At 36.8% G+C, this 16202-nt stretch overlaps 1 protein-coding gene across 1 annotated transcript; it reads left to right on the top strand.

Annotated features, from left to right (window-relative positions):
• The first annotated feature begins 9274 nt into the window (after positions 1 to 9274).
• LOC306859951 (uncharacterized protein) lies at positions 9275 to 15091 on the top strand. Its single transcript, XM_079401375.1, has 3 exons — positions 9275 to 12835; positions 13938 to 14051; positions 14287 to 15091. Exons 1-3 carry the CDS (start codon positions 9301 to 9303, stop codon positions 14397 to 14399), a joined length of 3762 nt encoding a protein of 1253 aa, XP_079257501.1. The 5' UTR covers positions 9275 to 9300; the 3' UTR covers positions 14400 to 15091.
• The last annotated feature ends 1111 nt before the right edge of the window (positions 15092 to 16202 follow it).

The following is a 16202-nucleotide window of genomic DNA, read 5'->3' as shown; positions in this document are numbered from 1 at the left end:
CTCCCTAAAGCAGTAATGTGTCAACGCTCTGTTTGCCTGGTTGCTCTGCCAGGACCCGGCTCTACTGTACACGCTCAGTGGGCTGGAGAGAACAGAAGAAGCAGTGTGCAAGCCGTGGAGCGTGGGATGAAGGCACACCCAGATGAGTCTAAGGATGGGATTTAACCATCTAAAGACAGTGTGTTTGTGGAGGTACATGAAAGAGAATCAGAGATGACGTCAAAAGTGCCTGTCAAAGCATAATGGCTTATAACTGTGTGAAAGCACTACAAAAGCTTTAGTTCTAAACATTTCACTCAATGACAGGAAAACACATCAGTGATTTTGATTTTTTATGTTCATCAATGTGCAAATCTGTTTCACACAGTTGTGAGTAAAAAGCCCTGTATAGACATTAAAAAATTTAGCAGAATACACAAGTTTGGATTAGATATCTGATATATCTTACATAAGAATAATATTCTATATTTATTGCAAGCTGTCTTTCAACCTCCAAAGGAATTTTGCATAATTTAAAAATTAATTTAAATTATTTCCATCATCTGCACATGGCATGCAGAAGCCAATAAAAAATTTAACTTATATATTTCCATATTATATATAACTATTATTTTCAAAATGCTTATAAATCATACAGAGTGAGTTTTTTGGGGGGAAAGTTGAAATGCACAGTCTCCTGTGAGGGCTAAAGAAGGGTAGGTGTAGGGCAATAGCACATACAGTTTGTACAGTATAAAACCATTACGCCTATGGGATGTCCCCACTTTTCACGAAAACAAACGTGTGTGTGTGTGTGTGTGTGTGTCGTGTGTGTGAGTGTGTGTGTGTGTGCATGCGTGTGTGTGTGTGTGTACTGTATGTATGTATGTATATATATATATATATATATATATATATATATATATATATATTGTATATATAATATTTAGAATTATTTATTTATTCTAATCTTTTTCTGAATTTTTGGAATTGAATGTATCACATTTGCATGCACATTTTTGCACATTTTATGATTATTATTGATTCATCATTAGAAATGTTTTCATTCAGGGATCAACCTGTACTGCATAGAAGTCTTGAGACTCACTTAAATTAAGCCATTACAAAGAAAATATCCACTGATAAAGCATCTTTCAAGATTTGACAATGCATAATTATAAATCACTTCCAAAGTATTCTGTTCAAATAAAATCAATCCTGAAAATGCTAAACAATCTTCATCTGCAATATCTAGGCCTGGTTATAAGTACATACTTTGCTAATCTTGAATACCAAGTAATATCTTTCATCAGTGCTATTCAGCACTTACAGAGGTCATTGTTTTTCTGTCCAGAGCTGATTGGGCTGTGAGGAGTAATAGTTGCAGACCTGAGAGGTCAGAGGGCAACTCTCAGTCCATTCACGGCGTGGCTAAATGAATGAGTAGTGACAGCCCTGCTCTTGTTATCAGCCATGATGAGTGACGGGGTGAGTGAAGAGGGCTGTGTGTCCAGTGCTGGTTTGTATAGGTCTGTAGGCATGCAGCATGTCAATGCTAGAGCTGGCCAGTGCCTGGCCCTGCCGGCTCTCATTGTTTTGTGGCCACTGATAACCCGGGCGACCTCAGGGAACCAGGTTGAGCCATCAGTCTGTGTGTGGTAGAGGGCCTGTCAGACCTTTGTCATCAGATCACTCATTAACAAACACTTCCACAGCGGAGAATGGATCTGTGATCAGTCCCGGTATGTTTAACTCAGAGCAAACACACAAGCCGTGCAGGAGGTTGAGAGGATGCAGTGCGTCTGTCTGGAAGGATTTTAATCACATTTCCTGTCAGCCTTCTGGGCTTGCCTGATATTAATGCATCCATACTTTCTGTTATAATAGTCTGTAAAAATGCTTTGTGGGATCTCCTAATAATTCATTTTGTGCAGAAACATATGCATTAACTGGTTTTATTAAAGCAAAAAATATTATCAGAACCTGAGTGAATCATCCTGACCCCACACCAAAGTAATTTTAAGGGTTAAAAATTACTTTGTTGTTAACTTTACTAATTGACAAGCTTCTGCACATTTTGTGACATATGGAGGCTACATGTCTGTCTGAAAAGCTGATAAGGGACTAAACTGATGTGTGAGGCCAAAAAAGAGACACAGCCTTTCAGACAGATATAATTTAGTGTTTATTCAACACTAATCCTAAACTGCTGTGAAATTTCCATATGTACTTTATCCAAAAGCATAATTTGTAGTAAAAGCTGAGTCCCTGACAAGAATAGATGGAATCATATTACACAGTCTTCCAAAATCTTAGAACAATGGAGGTGGGTTATTAAACTAAAAATAACACTCATCCTATTCCTGCCTGTATGACCTTTAATGCTTCAGAAATGACTCATCATGAAGAGGAAGGCTGTGGTCTGAGACCCTTCCCTGATGATCCCTCCCAGGCCTGGAAGTGGGGAGCACAGCCTGCCCTCTGCTGAGTGAGAGACATTGTGGACCACAGCCAGACTTATGAGTCAGAGAAAGTCGGCTGGTTTTATCTTTTGTATTATATACTTAATGTAAAGACACAGAGCTTTGTGTAAAAACACAAAATTAATGCCTAGACTTCACTTATAACTAGACTCTGTGTGAGTCATAGGCCATAGGCCTAAACTTAAAAGGAAAAAAAAAAAATCGACTGACATGCAACGCCTCAGGCCTGCTTGCAATAAAATATAAAATTAGTTTAATGTAATAATACATAATGTAATTCAGTGTAATTGGAATTAAAGTAAACGAAACAAAAGTAAACGGTAATGTCCACACGAAATGCATAATTTGATAAAAACAAACAATTAGATAGGTTAACGTACAAGGTGGTATTATTACATGTAGCCTACAAATACATTTTACACGATGAATGTTAACTGGGAACAGATAATGCGAAACTTTGGTGGTGAATACTAAGCAATATTCTCTTCTGCTGTAATGTTAATCTTGACTGCCACCTTGTGGCCAGCAGTGAAAAACATTTGCAGAGCGATTGCATAGATTCAAAGATCTTTCTAGTGGTTAACGTCACATATAAATGTATTAAATGTTTAATTATTTAAGAAAAACATTATTTCGCAATTTAATACACACACAAGTGTGTGTGTGTGTGCGTGTGTGTTTTAAGCGCTCGGTTTAAGACTGTTGAAGGCCCTGACTTTACAAATAAAACAGAAAACGCTACCCATTATTTACATTAATAATAGTAATTGATTTATTTAGTTTCTTTGAGTAGTGCGTTTAGTCGGAACCTGACACTCGTGTCGCTAATCCAGTTAATCAACAAGTAAGCCTATAACTGAAACCCTCAGAGAATCTGAAATGAGCAGTTCCTTAAAGGACGTTCAAGATTGTGTAAATAATGGGATTGTGTAAAGCGGCTGAGGTCCTGGTGACAGCTATCGCAGCGCGCTCAGGTGCTTTCACGAGACAATGCGCATTTGTTGTCATCTGCTCCCGCGTGCAGCGATCAGCGATGAGCTCCGAGCACCAGCCAGTCAGATTCCCTCATTGTCTGCAGTGAGTAAATGCTTTTTAGTGCCTCCGGCTCACAGGTAAAGATAACGACAGGACAAAGTGGGGGACATTCTCACAATACAGTACCTATGTTGACAAAATCTGTCGACATGTACGCTAACTTTTTAGGTCAGCTAACTGAGGATGATGAGTAGGCCCACCTGAGGTAACTTGTCTTGTACCCTACTATTTACAGAAAAAATGTAGGCTACTCGTTGATTGTGTAAATTAAGTTTTACCCACACAACTGATGTGATGACATCAACTACACTGTCCAGGCAGAATATTACTCACATTTTTGTTTGTTAATAAAATGTGTAGTTACTTTTCTAGGAACTGCAACACAGGCCTAATGTATGGTTTAAATATCTATGGAGGACATCTGTAATACCTAGCGTAAGTTAATTGCTCAGCTGGTCTTCTGGAAGTAGCCTACACAACCCCAGAGGCTGCCATATTTACCTCATAGTTGCTTAGTTCCTGGTAGCTATATTTGTAATGTGACTGATCATTTCTCAAAGAAAAATAAGTATATTTCATGATTTTAAGAGCAATTTGTAATCTAATTTCTCACTTCTTTCTTTCTTGCGTGAAATACTTTGTCTCAGTCCTGATATTTGGTTTTAGATTACAAACAATTTTGTAATCTAACCGTTTAGAATTGATGACCAATTTGATGTCCATTCAACTTTGAATTCATTCAGAGAGTGAAGCATTGTGAAACAAACTCTATAATTCCATGTGGCAACACATTACCTGTATTGGCTACCAAAGTGTGTCTTCCTTTTTATGAGAAGTTAGAGACTTGCTGATATATGATGATGCACTACTTGTCAGATATATGTGTGTAAAACAGCATAATAATTATATTATTAAATAGACAAGAAGTTTTTTTTTTTTTATAGAAATTATTAAAACATTGGGTCAAACGTTTATACACCAGTGGTTCTCTCAACAAATTATTTAAATTTAAATGATTAAAATTATTTAAATTTAGTTATATTAACATAATGTTAATTAAAATGCTAAGATTTTTTTTATCATACATTGAATTGAATATTGTCTTGAACAAAGGGGAGTAAAAAAGGTTGAGAACTACTTTTTTTTTTTTATCTTATATGCAAAGATAGACCAGGATCTTACCCAGTTAGTCAACTATAAACATTGATTTTTATACTATTTAGGCCCAGTTTCACAGACAGGGCTTAGACTAAGCCAGGATTATGCCATAGTTCAATTAGGACATTTAAGTAATTTTTATTACAGTTTTTCTCAGTCGCTTTGGTACATTTCTCAGATCAGAATTTAAATTCTCAAAACTACCTGTTCAATCTTCACATCATTGTGTCACTTGTGCACATCAAAAAGGCAGTTTCTCATTTCTTTGAACAAGTTGCAAATGCTTTGGTACATCCATGCAAATGATTATGTACAATTCTCTGCTGTTTCCTACATTATCAATTGCTTATGTCAAGTTGCTCAAAATGTATTATATAGATCTCTGTGCTATTGTCTTACCCCTCAAAACATCTAGTCATTAGTTCATCGTATAAGTCATTAAATGCAAAATGGTTGATCTAGTTGTCATAAACTGTCAAGCATATTTTCTACACATCTCTATTAGACTTTTTGTAACTTTGCCATGAATGGTGCAAGTGAATTTTGACTCTCACTAATGAAGAGAATATTGATCAACCAATTATAAACCAATTCTCTGAAATAGCTCAAAGGTGCATTTCATGACCCTTCAATTGGAAAGCATATATAGACAGAGGACAACACAAAAGTTACAAATTCTGACGATGGATGAACATCCAGAAAACGATCAGGGACAACAGCCGAGAGGAAGAAGAGGAGTAAGGATGCATGGAAGTGTATAGAGGCAAAACAGAGGAAGAGGAAGAAGAGGCCAAGGACAGAGGTGTATATCAGATGAAATAATGTTGTCAATCATGGCCTTACAATGGCTGAAGGGTGCTGCTAAAAATTGGGAGAGCGACCATATCCTCAATAATTCAAACATTTTGAAACAATCGGTTTCAGTCAATATCCCACATAGTAATGTGTAAATTTGTACTTTTGAAAGGAAATATGGCATACATAAGATGTGCAGACTTCTGCATTTCAGTACAGTAACTGTCATCCAAACTGTAGCCATAGTTTACATCAGAACATCCCTCCAGAGTACACTGTTATATTGACAACCTGACTAAGCAATATGACGGTCTTATCCGTACACAATGACACAAGGACTTGTCATTCTGATGGCACTGACGTTCATTGACACAGATATTTATTTTTGAGAAATGAACTGAGTATTTTGAGCAACAGACTGGCTTTTGCAGGTAATCCATGGTGATTTGCTATTTGTACGAGTTGTTTTGAGAAATGCACTTACTGTTTTGCAAATATCAAGGATGATTCGAGAAATGTACCAAAGCGACTGAGAAAAACCGTAACATGCCTTAGAAAAAAAATTACTGGTGTGCATCTTGACACAAAACAAAGGCACTGATATATTTTAAGATCAATCAGTGCAAGTTTCTTTCAGTTAAAACAGCTCAGACTTACACTTTAGTCTTGGACTAGGTTTAACCCTTGTCTGTGAAACTGGATACCACCATGCCACCATGCTTTGTTGAAAAACTGTCACTTGACCTGGGCGTTTCTATTTACAAGGGATTGAAAAGTCAGGCAGTGATTAGTTGCAGCTGAAACAGCAGTACAATTAGAGAAGAAACACCACTGTATTAGCCACTGCTAAGTAGTCCAAACAGATCCCAATCTTAATCCCAGAAATGGATTAATTAGGCTTAATCGTGTTGATGAAAACAGAATCCCAACGGCGTTCAGACAACCCACCGCCCCAGGTGCAGTAAACTCACTAGACAAGGCCTTTCCCCCTCTGTTTCTTTCAGTAATGCTCTGATGAATTGATAGTGTAGGACCTCGCTGGGCAACATGCCCGGTCTGTGATGGTTAATTGGTGGGAGGAATGTTTTCCCACAGAAGCCAGATTCAAATGTATAAAGGTCATGAATAATTAAAAGAGTGAATTCTAAGTGGGTTTTGTTGGTCTGAATGTCAAGCAAACTTCTCACTTCAGAAAGACTTAAATAACATTCCTTCTGTGAAAGAAAAGGGACTCCAAGTGCTACTGACTTGATACATAGTCTTTGGTTCTCACATTAATATTTTTTTAAATATTACATGCTACAGTTTGTCCTCTGATTCTCTATGGAGTTCAGACACTTGTGAAGGAAGAGCAGAAGGCACGAGACACCGCTTAGATCACTGTAGATAATGGGATAAAGAGAGATCTGTTATCTTAATATCATAATGATTTAATGACAATTCACAAATTGGCCAGATTAGTTCATCCTGCTGTCTACATTTATAATCTTGATGTCTCTAAACATGCCCTCGGACCCCATTTGCTGGACAGGAGCCAACACGAGCAATTTTGTACAAATGATACACGTTATTTGCTCAGTTTGAAATCATTGTAAAATATGTTAGTTCTTGAATAATTTGTTGCAAAATTACATTTATGCATTTACCAGATACTATCCAAAGCAACTTACATTGTATTCAAAATTGACATTTATATTTAGTTATTTCTTGCTTTCTTTGGAAATCGAACCCATGACCTTACTGCCAAGCGTTACTGTTTGAGTTACAGATCAGGAAAGCTACAATTTAGCTTTGTAAAATTATAATTCATGATCTGGTTTCCTAGCGTCTTTGTCTTTAGACGTCCTTGTGTAATATGCAGCATGTGTTTTAAGCACTGTGCTGAGGAGACGTGTCAGACCATCACGGCTGTGTCAAATGACCAAAATGTGAATGTGTTCTGACTGTGACATTAATACCTTGAGTGGCATTTGCCATGACTTGTTTCTAAGAGCTGGAAAGAAGACCCTACATATATACACATGATATCACAGCAGAAATCTGGCAACAGACACAATCATATGACCTTTCGTTAGAGAGTCCTCCACTGTGTCAGCTGATGGAATCTTTTTGACTCCAGGCAATGCAATCCTTTGCCTTCCTCACTAAACCTGCGCTGAAACATACCTGCCAAATGGTATGTCAGTGGAAGTTGAAATGAAAGGCTACAATATACCTACAGTATAATACTGTAAAAGTTTTGTACAGTATGTGTTTTGTATGTCTGATGGGGTTTTTGGTATTGTACAATTGAATGTTTTGTTAGAACTTGCGTTGTAATTGGAAAATGAAAAGAAAGGCTTTCAAGGACTTGATTCATTTATAAAAAGAATAAATGCATTTATTTTATTTAAAAAAAATCAGTAAAATGCTGTTTGTCAATGTACCACATACTCATATTTGGTTGCAAATGTTCTTCTTGTGATGACTGCGATTACAATGTGATTTTATTTTCTTTTATGCTGTAAGGGGTTCAAAGCTGAGGTGGGTGATGTTCTATAAAAAGGGGGAAAAAAGAAAAAAAAGCTGTAAAAATGGTAATATTTTGAAAAAAAAAGAAAAAATCACAATTTAAAATAAATGTTTTCTATTTCAGTTTATTTTAAAATGTAATTTGTTCCAGTAATGACAAAGCAAATTTTTAGCAACCGTTAATCCGGTCTTCAGTGTCACATGATCTTTCACCCTAGGTGCGATGTTGCTGAATAAAAGTAATAAAATCTTTACTTTTTCCTGTATGTGAACATTTTTTGTTGTAAAAAAATATTAGTTTTTTTAAAAATCATGTAATTTTTTACAATGTAAACACTAATAAGACATTCATTCTAAAGCTGCCACATCTCTCATTAACTTTTTGTCACTAATATGTCATTTATATGCAACTGAAGCATGTTTTTTCATGACTCTGCTGTGACTTCTGCAGTGCTGAAAGCCATAATAATATATACTCTAGCAGATTTTGTAACAGCCTTGCCATCTAAGAGGCTACGGTGTTCACTTTGTACACATTTGTTTGGGGGGATGGTGGAAGGTGTCAGAGAGTGAGAGAGAAAGTGCTGCGTGTATTACGTGATCTATAACACCGTTCTATTTATAACAAATCATACGGCCTGTGGTGTACCGCTCTTACTCGGAAGGACACACTTCAAAGGGCATTTACTATGCCTCAGGCTGCTGAAGTGGTGTGACAGGCTAACTGCTCTGGGACTTTTGCACATTCGCACCATAGAACAGGTACTGTACAGATTTCTGCTGTGAGTTTAATATTAGATTTATATTATTGTTCACACCAAATAAAAAGCTGAATGTGAACAAAAGCAGTGGATTCTGCATACTTGGTTCCCCATGCAGTTTTACCAGTGATGGAGTAAAGAAAAATGTGAAAACAGTTTTTTTTTCAAAGAGTTCTGTTTGATTGTATGCATGATATATTTTGATACTGAAAAAAAGATGGATTCATTTAAAAGATAACTAGTAGTATTTTGTACTGCATAATCTATATTTAAAGCTTGAAATAATTGCATTTGTAGTTTGTTCAATGCTTTAGAGCACCTTGCGTCTGAAAAATCAATTTGTGTTGTATCATGATTTGTGGTTGCAACGTGTAGTCCTGTTTGTCAGAATAAGTTTAGATTAATTACATGTCAGTTGATACTGTTTACTGTATCAAGGGTTAAAAACTATAAAATTTTTGCATTTTCCCTGTTTTTGTGGGGGGGTTTGCCAGACTATTTATTTATGTCATTCATTGATTAATTCTTGTTTCATTTGTTTTGTAGATTCAGAATCATCTGTGTATCATCCATTCACGATGGATGACTTTGAATACAGCGTGCACATCTCCGACCAAGACTGGGACTGTTTTTTTCAAGAGTGTGAGGACTGTGACCTGCTCTCTCCAGTGCTCGCCAGCCGAGAGGACTCGGGTATGAGTGACATTGATGAGATGGGCTGCCTCCTTCTAAGCAGGACCCCGGCCATGGGTATAGCATCCACAGACCCTGATCCAGACCTTCAGATTGATGGCCCGCCAGACTGTGAGGGTTCACCTGTCTGTAATTACCTCAGCAAGTACGGAATACGTAGTCCAGAGCAGGTTCTCTCTGGCAGTGAGGAGGACTTGCACCTTCAGACTGTCAATCTATTCTTTGAGCAGTTAAAAAGTGTCACAGACAATCAACAGCCCTTGGAACAAAGCCACGTTATCATTCGTGGAAGTGAGAAGACAGGCCATCTGGAGGGTTTGATTGATAAGCAGGATATTCTGTCTGCAGACACTGGCCCATCTGCCCGAAATGAGGCCAATCTTAGAGGAGAAATCACTAAACAGGGTGTGGCTCATACCTGGGGCAATATAGTCTCAGAAAAAGCATTAGAGATCACACCTGCTAATGCACAAGACGGTGCATCAAAGTCTGACACAGAGCTAGTCATTGGAAGGAAGCTATTGACAACACCCCTAATTACAGTAAGAATGAAGCAAGAGCAACAGGAAAGATGTAGCGGTCTCAGCAAAGATCTAGAGCTTACACCTGAAACAAAGCCACCTGACAAAGAGAAGATGGTAGTGGTTAATAGGAAAGATGTGATTGACCCATATCCAGCAAGACAAAACATTGCTCAACTGGATGCTATAAGTAGTTCTGTCTTGACAGATTCACCAATCGGTCAGATCCCAATCTCACCTTCCAGAAGAAAGAGGAGGAAGAAAAAGAGAACGAGTGTTGAACCAGTAGAGCAAGGACATGAGGCTCAGATCCACTACCAGCAAAGTAAATCAGAGGAAGAGAGATTTATTCAGCGGGAAGAGATCAGCAACCTTCCTGCAAATGTCTGGAAGATGGAGCAATTATCACTTCAAGGAATTAAAACAACTTCAACTGCACATAATACTGATCATTTACATCTAAGAAACGCATTTGACTTGGAGACCTCAGCTGATTTTAAGTTTTCAAATAGCTTGCCGGTAACGTTTACCAGTAATTTAGGCACCACTCTTCCAAAGCCGGAAGTTGGACACATAAGCTTTAATACTATTTCCAAAAGCATGCATGATACAACCCTTGTAAACAATGGACAGTTGAAAGCAAAGATTTGTGAGCTGTCATTATTACCCCAGATAGATAAAGTTCTGAATGTAAAAGAAAGTGGATTAAATATAACTAAATCCCTTCAATTTGATCCTGCCGTGCACTTAAAAGAGAGCAGGAACGGTATTAGAGAGACCTTATCAGCACCTCTAAGTGATCATTCTGATGCAGGATGTCAGAGGAAATCCTTAATATCTCCTAGAGTTTCCATTGCTGTTGATTCAACAGAGCCTCCTTCCTCTACAGCATCTTTTAAATTGACTGAGGACAAAGATTTATCCTGTTTAGGAAATGAGATTGACTGTTCTCCATTAAAAAATGAACAAACAATTCCAAGCAGTAGTAATATTGTAGAGTTTTCAGCTACCGAAGAAAGAAGCTTGTCTTTAACTGACAACATTGATAGAGCAGAATCTTCTTTGGATGGAAACGGTCCAGAAACCTTTACTTGCTCACAGAAGGCTTCTCAGAAATGGAAACCATGTATTCATGAGAACATTTCAGAATCTCAAAGCTATTTGACTTCTGAAACCATTGAAATAAACACGAATATACCTGTAAGTGAGACAAATGCAAAGACTGAGAGTCATACGTCTGATAATATTAATCATGGAGCAGATGAAGCTCTTATCAAAAGCGGAAATAAAACTAGTGAGGTATTAATTGTGAAAGCCTCATCCATAAAGCCTAGGAATTCAGATGAATCAGACAATAAGAGAGACATTAGTGATAATGAAGTTGCTGTTTCAGCCAGGAATAATAGTGAACAGCTATTTTGTGTAAAGTCCATCAAATCTAGTGGTCCTACGGAAGGAATGCTCTCTGAAGATCCTACTCAAGATGTTTCAGAGTTGCCTCAAAATATGGTTACTGAAATTAAGGACTCTTCCTCCAGTGAGTTGAAAAGTGGAACCAAAGATCTAGAGAGTGTTTCTCTTGATGCTTCAAGTCAACTTCCATGTCCTGTGTTTGCTATCTCCTCCTTTTGGAATGAAATGGAGAAGCTAACCATCAATGACATGCTGCGTCTGCGGTTGATAGGTAATGCCCAGCACTCCAGCATTTTGACCCAGCCAGAGGATGGTAGCATAGCAGACATTACAGATGCTGCAGACTCTGGCTACTTTACACAACCTGATGACTCTAAGCCAGACGGCTTAAGTGGAGATATGTCTTACATATCTGATCTGGATGAAGATCTTGCACAACTTCAAACCCTATTTCCTTCTAAGCAAGAGGACGAGTCTAGTGAGTTTCCAAGCTCTTGTGGTGTGATGTGGGAGAACGATCCAGATACAGTGATTGTGGGTGAGGAAATGGTGCACATAAGTTCTGAAACCACTCTTCCTGAACATCTCTACATGGCAAATGCTCAGCAGTGCTTCAGAAGAATGTGTAAGAACATGTCTGTGCAGAATCTGCAAGCTCTAGATACTCAACCAGTCAGACAAATCCTGAGAAATGCCTCGATGCATTCTATCCATTCAGAGGTAGAAGATGATTTTATGGATCCTTTTTACCATGTGAACACTTCAGGCTCAAAGATCTTTTCTGATGACGAAGAAGAAATAGAAAGCAGCGGTATAACATTTTCTGAAATAGTCCAGTATTTCTTTGGTGAGGATGAACCTGAACGTTGTGCGTCTCGTGCAGAAAACATAGCTGCCTCGTACCTTGATGATACTGGCACCTCATTGCCTGAGACCTATGACCATTTTTTCTCAGAGTTTGATTCTGGAAGTTTTGTTTGTCCAATTGTGGAAGAGTCAGGTTGTGATCAAATGGTTCCCATATTTTGCTGCTCCCGCTCAGCTAACAGAAACCTTCAGTTCCCAGAGGCATACGACTATTTCTTCCCTGATTCCCCTGGGAGTTCAGATGAAGATGATGAGAATGACAATGCAGAAATCAAGGTAGTGGCACGGTATGAATATAAGTCTCCCAACCATGATCCTGTTGACATGTACGAGCACTTCTTGTCTGAAGATGAGAGCGACTTCCTCTGGACGAACCCTCTTTCACTTAGAAAAGTTAGACGCTCAGGTTTTACTGTCCCTAAAGGGAACACATGTTCTGGGGAACTTGTCCCTATGAAGACATTTCCCAAAGGAATGATTCAACCTATTAATGCCATGAGCCCTGATGGGAGCCCCTTTCCAGATTCCTTGCTCCTCAACCTGGAGAACTGTATCTTCCAGCAGCTGGCTGAACAACAGAAGAAGTGTATGGAGATGCAGCCAGTTGTTGCTGATCCAAGTAAGAACTTCTACCATGCCGTATTTGCACATACACACACTGAAACTGCAAATTGAACACTAATACTTTCTTGGAGGGTTATTTTTTGTTCCCTTTAAACCTAAACCTAAAATAAGAAAATACACTGGTTTCTCTAAATTTTCTGGAAATTGATGTCAGTCAACTCTCACCTCTTTTCTGTCAATAGCTGCTGACTAAGAGTATCTAGTCACATGTAGAGCCATGCCCGGGCTGCTGGAATGGTAGTACGTGCATATTAGTCTTCATTCCTGCTGGGCAGCTTCTCAAATCGGCCATGTGCCAAAATTTAAGAACATGTTTCACTTTAAAGTACAAGTAAAAATAGAGAAGACTCCAGGAACATCGGGACACTGATCATCATCACTTCATCAATCACTTATTATCATTTGGGATTCAACCATAAATTATCATTCAATGTCAAATCACTACCTGCCTACTGATATATTATTTTATTAAGTTATATTAGAATTTAACACAAAGTTTTTAACACTTATTGACATATGAGAATTAATACTCAGCAAGGATACTTTAAATTGATCAAAAGTGTCACTAAAGACTCTTACATTGTTACAAAAAATAGTTTAAAATAAATGTTGTTCTTTGAACTTTCTGTTCAGCAAAGAATTCAAAGAAAAAAATATATATATCACTTTGTCCACAAAAATATTAAGCAACACAGCTGTTTTCAGCACCAATAATAATTAGAAATGTTTCTTGAGCATCAAATCAGCACATTATAATGATTTCTGAAGGATCATGTGACACTGAAGACTGGAATAATGGCTGCTGAAAATTCAGCTTTGCCATCACAGGAATACATTTAATTTCAATATACATTCAAATACAAAACAGCTGTTTAAAATTTTAATATTATTTCAGAATATTACTGTTTTTACACTATTTTTGAAATGTTGAAATAATAGTGTATCTCAGAGCTGGTTTTATTTATATTGATTTCAGGAAACCAATTAGGTTTTTAATACGTCATTGTGTACAGTTGCTTAGTTTTTCTTTTGGGAGGGGGGGGTTGACTGTTAAATGACACTGCACTGTTGTTCTGATTTTGGTGCTTCTTTTCTAGGGTTGGATGTTCCATTCTTGCCTCTTAAGCAGGCAGACATGTGCTTGGTTTGTATTGCTTTTGCCTCGTGGGTGCTAAAGTCAACTGGTTCAGGAGCAGACACCTGGAAAGCTGGTATGTGTTTTTATTTTCCTGGTTCGGGTTAATAAAGTGAGTCATTAAATTAGTCATTCAGTTGTGTTTTGACAGTATTTATTTAAAAGAAGAAATAAGTAAGCCTTTTCCCTAGTAAAAAGCTCTCAGTCACATCACATTTAGCAAAATTTTGATTTAGAAGGAAGTTTGATTTAGAATACAATTGATAGTAATTCTTAATGACGTATATCTTTTTTTTATTATTATTGTTCAGCTCTTCTTGCGAACGTCAGTGCACTCTCTGCCATACGATATCTGCGCAGACACAAGAGGGAGGAGGTCTCTGGAAAAACTCCTTTGCGTCAGATAGAGCCATCAACTCCGTAGCACAGCACAGCCTTCAGATCTGATTTCAGTCACATCTCCCTTTTTCCATGTAATCCAAAAGGGTGATTGTGCATGCATGACTTTTTCCATCATTCTCAGCACATATTATTTTGATTAACACTCTGATGTGTGTTTATTGCTGATGAATACAATAGATGTAGCAAAATATGAGAAAAAACTGTGACTTGAGGCCAGTGGCATTTCAATAACCTGCATATCCAGATTTTAAAAAAGCAATGTAGTTTGTTTATGAAATGACCAAAGCTTTTTTTCTGATTCTGAGATATTGTGCATTCACTGTTTGCTGTGAATGCTGTTGTGCGTTGCGAGGAAAGCAGCAGTATGTTGATTAATATTTGATAATGAGAAGCTTATGAAGGTGTTATGATGGAAGATGGACATGTGTCTAAATAAGTGGATCTGTTAAGAGATTTTAATGAAAGAGCTTATGTCTATGTACAAATAGACAGTTTAGCGTGTTATTATTGGGGGGCTGGAATTTTTTGCTGGGCCAAATTATTTTGGTGTATTTATTGACCATCTTATGTATCATATTAAATCATAAACCCATGTGAAGATGTCACTTCATATCTGAAAACACTATTTGATTCGTTCAAATGTCAAGCATATGGTGCTCCCAGTTTTAAATATCATGTAGAATAAATAAATCTTACGTTTGTGTGAAAGCATTTAAATGAGTTTAAAGTGTTTTATTTATCAGTACACTTGCATGTTAATAGTGATGCTTATTTTGGCCACTAGAGGGGGACTAAACAACCAATCGTACGATGAGCCAGTCTCAGGTAAGAAAGCTAAATATTTTTTACAAATTGTAAAATTAAACATTATAATTGAGGGGACAGTTTTTATGGAAACTGTTCTAACAGCTGTGTAGAAAGTAAAAAATAAAATAAAAAAGTAATTTAACGTGTAGGCTATTTCTAGATGTTACCAGCAGATGGCAACAGAAGACTGAGGTAAAGGTCTCAATAAAGGCCGCGCGGAAAAGACCTCTCTGACGTTCATTATTCATATTTATAATTTCCAACACACTGATGAAAATACGATTTCTTAACGTGTGTTTTTTTTTCAGCATTTGTCACCGTCCAGCTGTACTGAATTAAGTGTAGGGTTTTCTTTTGACCATAGATGGCACAAAATATCATCTCAACAATAATCAATAAGCTATTTTTAAATTTGTCATTTAATTTGAAAGCAACATCCATGAGATTCAGTTATAGATATACAGATATACAGTTATACAGATATAGGTTTAGAACTGAGTGAAATCATTAAATTTGCATTTATAGTGTTGCAATTAACATTTGAAAATTAATTTTCAAATAGAATATTGGGAATTAAATGTAAATGTTCATCTGTCTGTATATAAGTCAAAGAATATTTTTTATCTTTCAAAAACTAAATTGTCAAAATAAAATTTTAACTAGAATAGTAGATTTTGTATTTTATATTAATGACATTAAAAATAATGACATTAAAAAATATATATTTAAATGTTAAAAAGAATTACATCAAAAGTCAATTATACATTCTGTAAATGTTTATCCAGGGGGGGCTTCTTACCACAATAGGTGCCATCTTACCCCTCTTTAAATATTTTGTGCTACTAAATATAGCAAACTAACAAACTAAAATAGCAAATGGCTATATTTATTTTCTATAATAGCTCATCCTGCACATATAAATATATTACAATTTAAAAGTAAATCCATATAGAGTAGATAGTAAAGGTGTTCCATTAAAAAAAAAAAGACTCAAAAATTTAAAAATTACCAAGACATT

Source organism: Barbus barbus (assembly GCF_936440315.1).
Source record: "Barbus barbus genome assembly, chromosome: 40".
Taxonomy (NCBI): Eukaryota; Metazoa; Chordata; class Actinopteri; order Cypriniformes; family Cyprinidae; genus Barbus; species Barbus barbus.
This window is presented reverse-complemented; position numbering and strand designations above follow the sequence as displayed.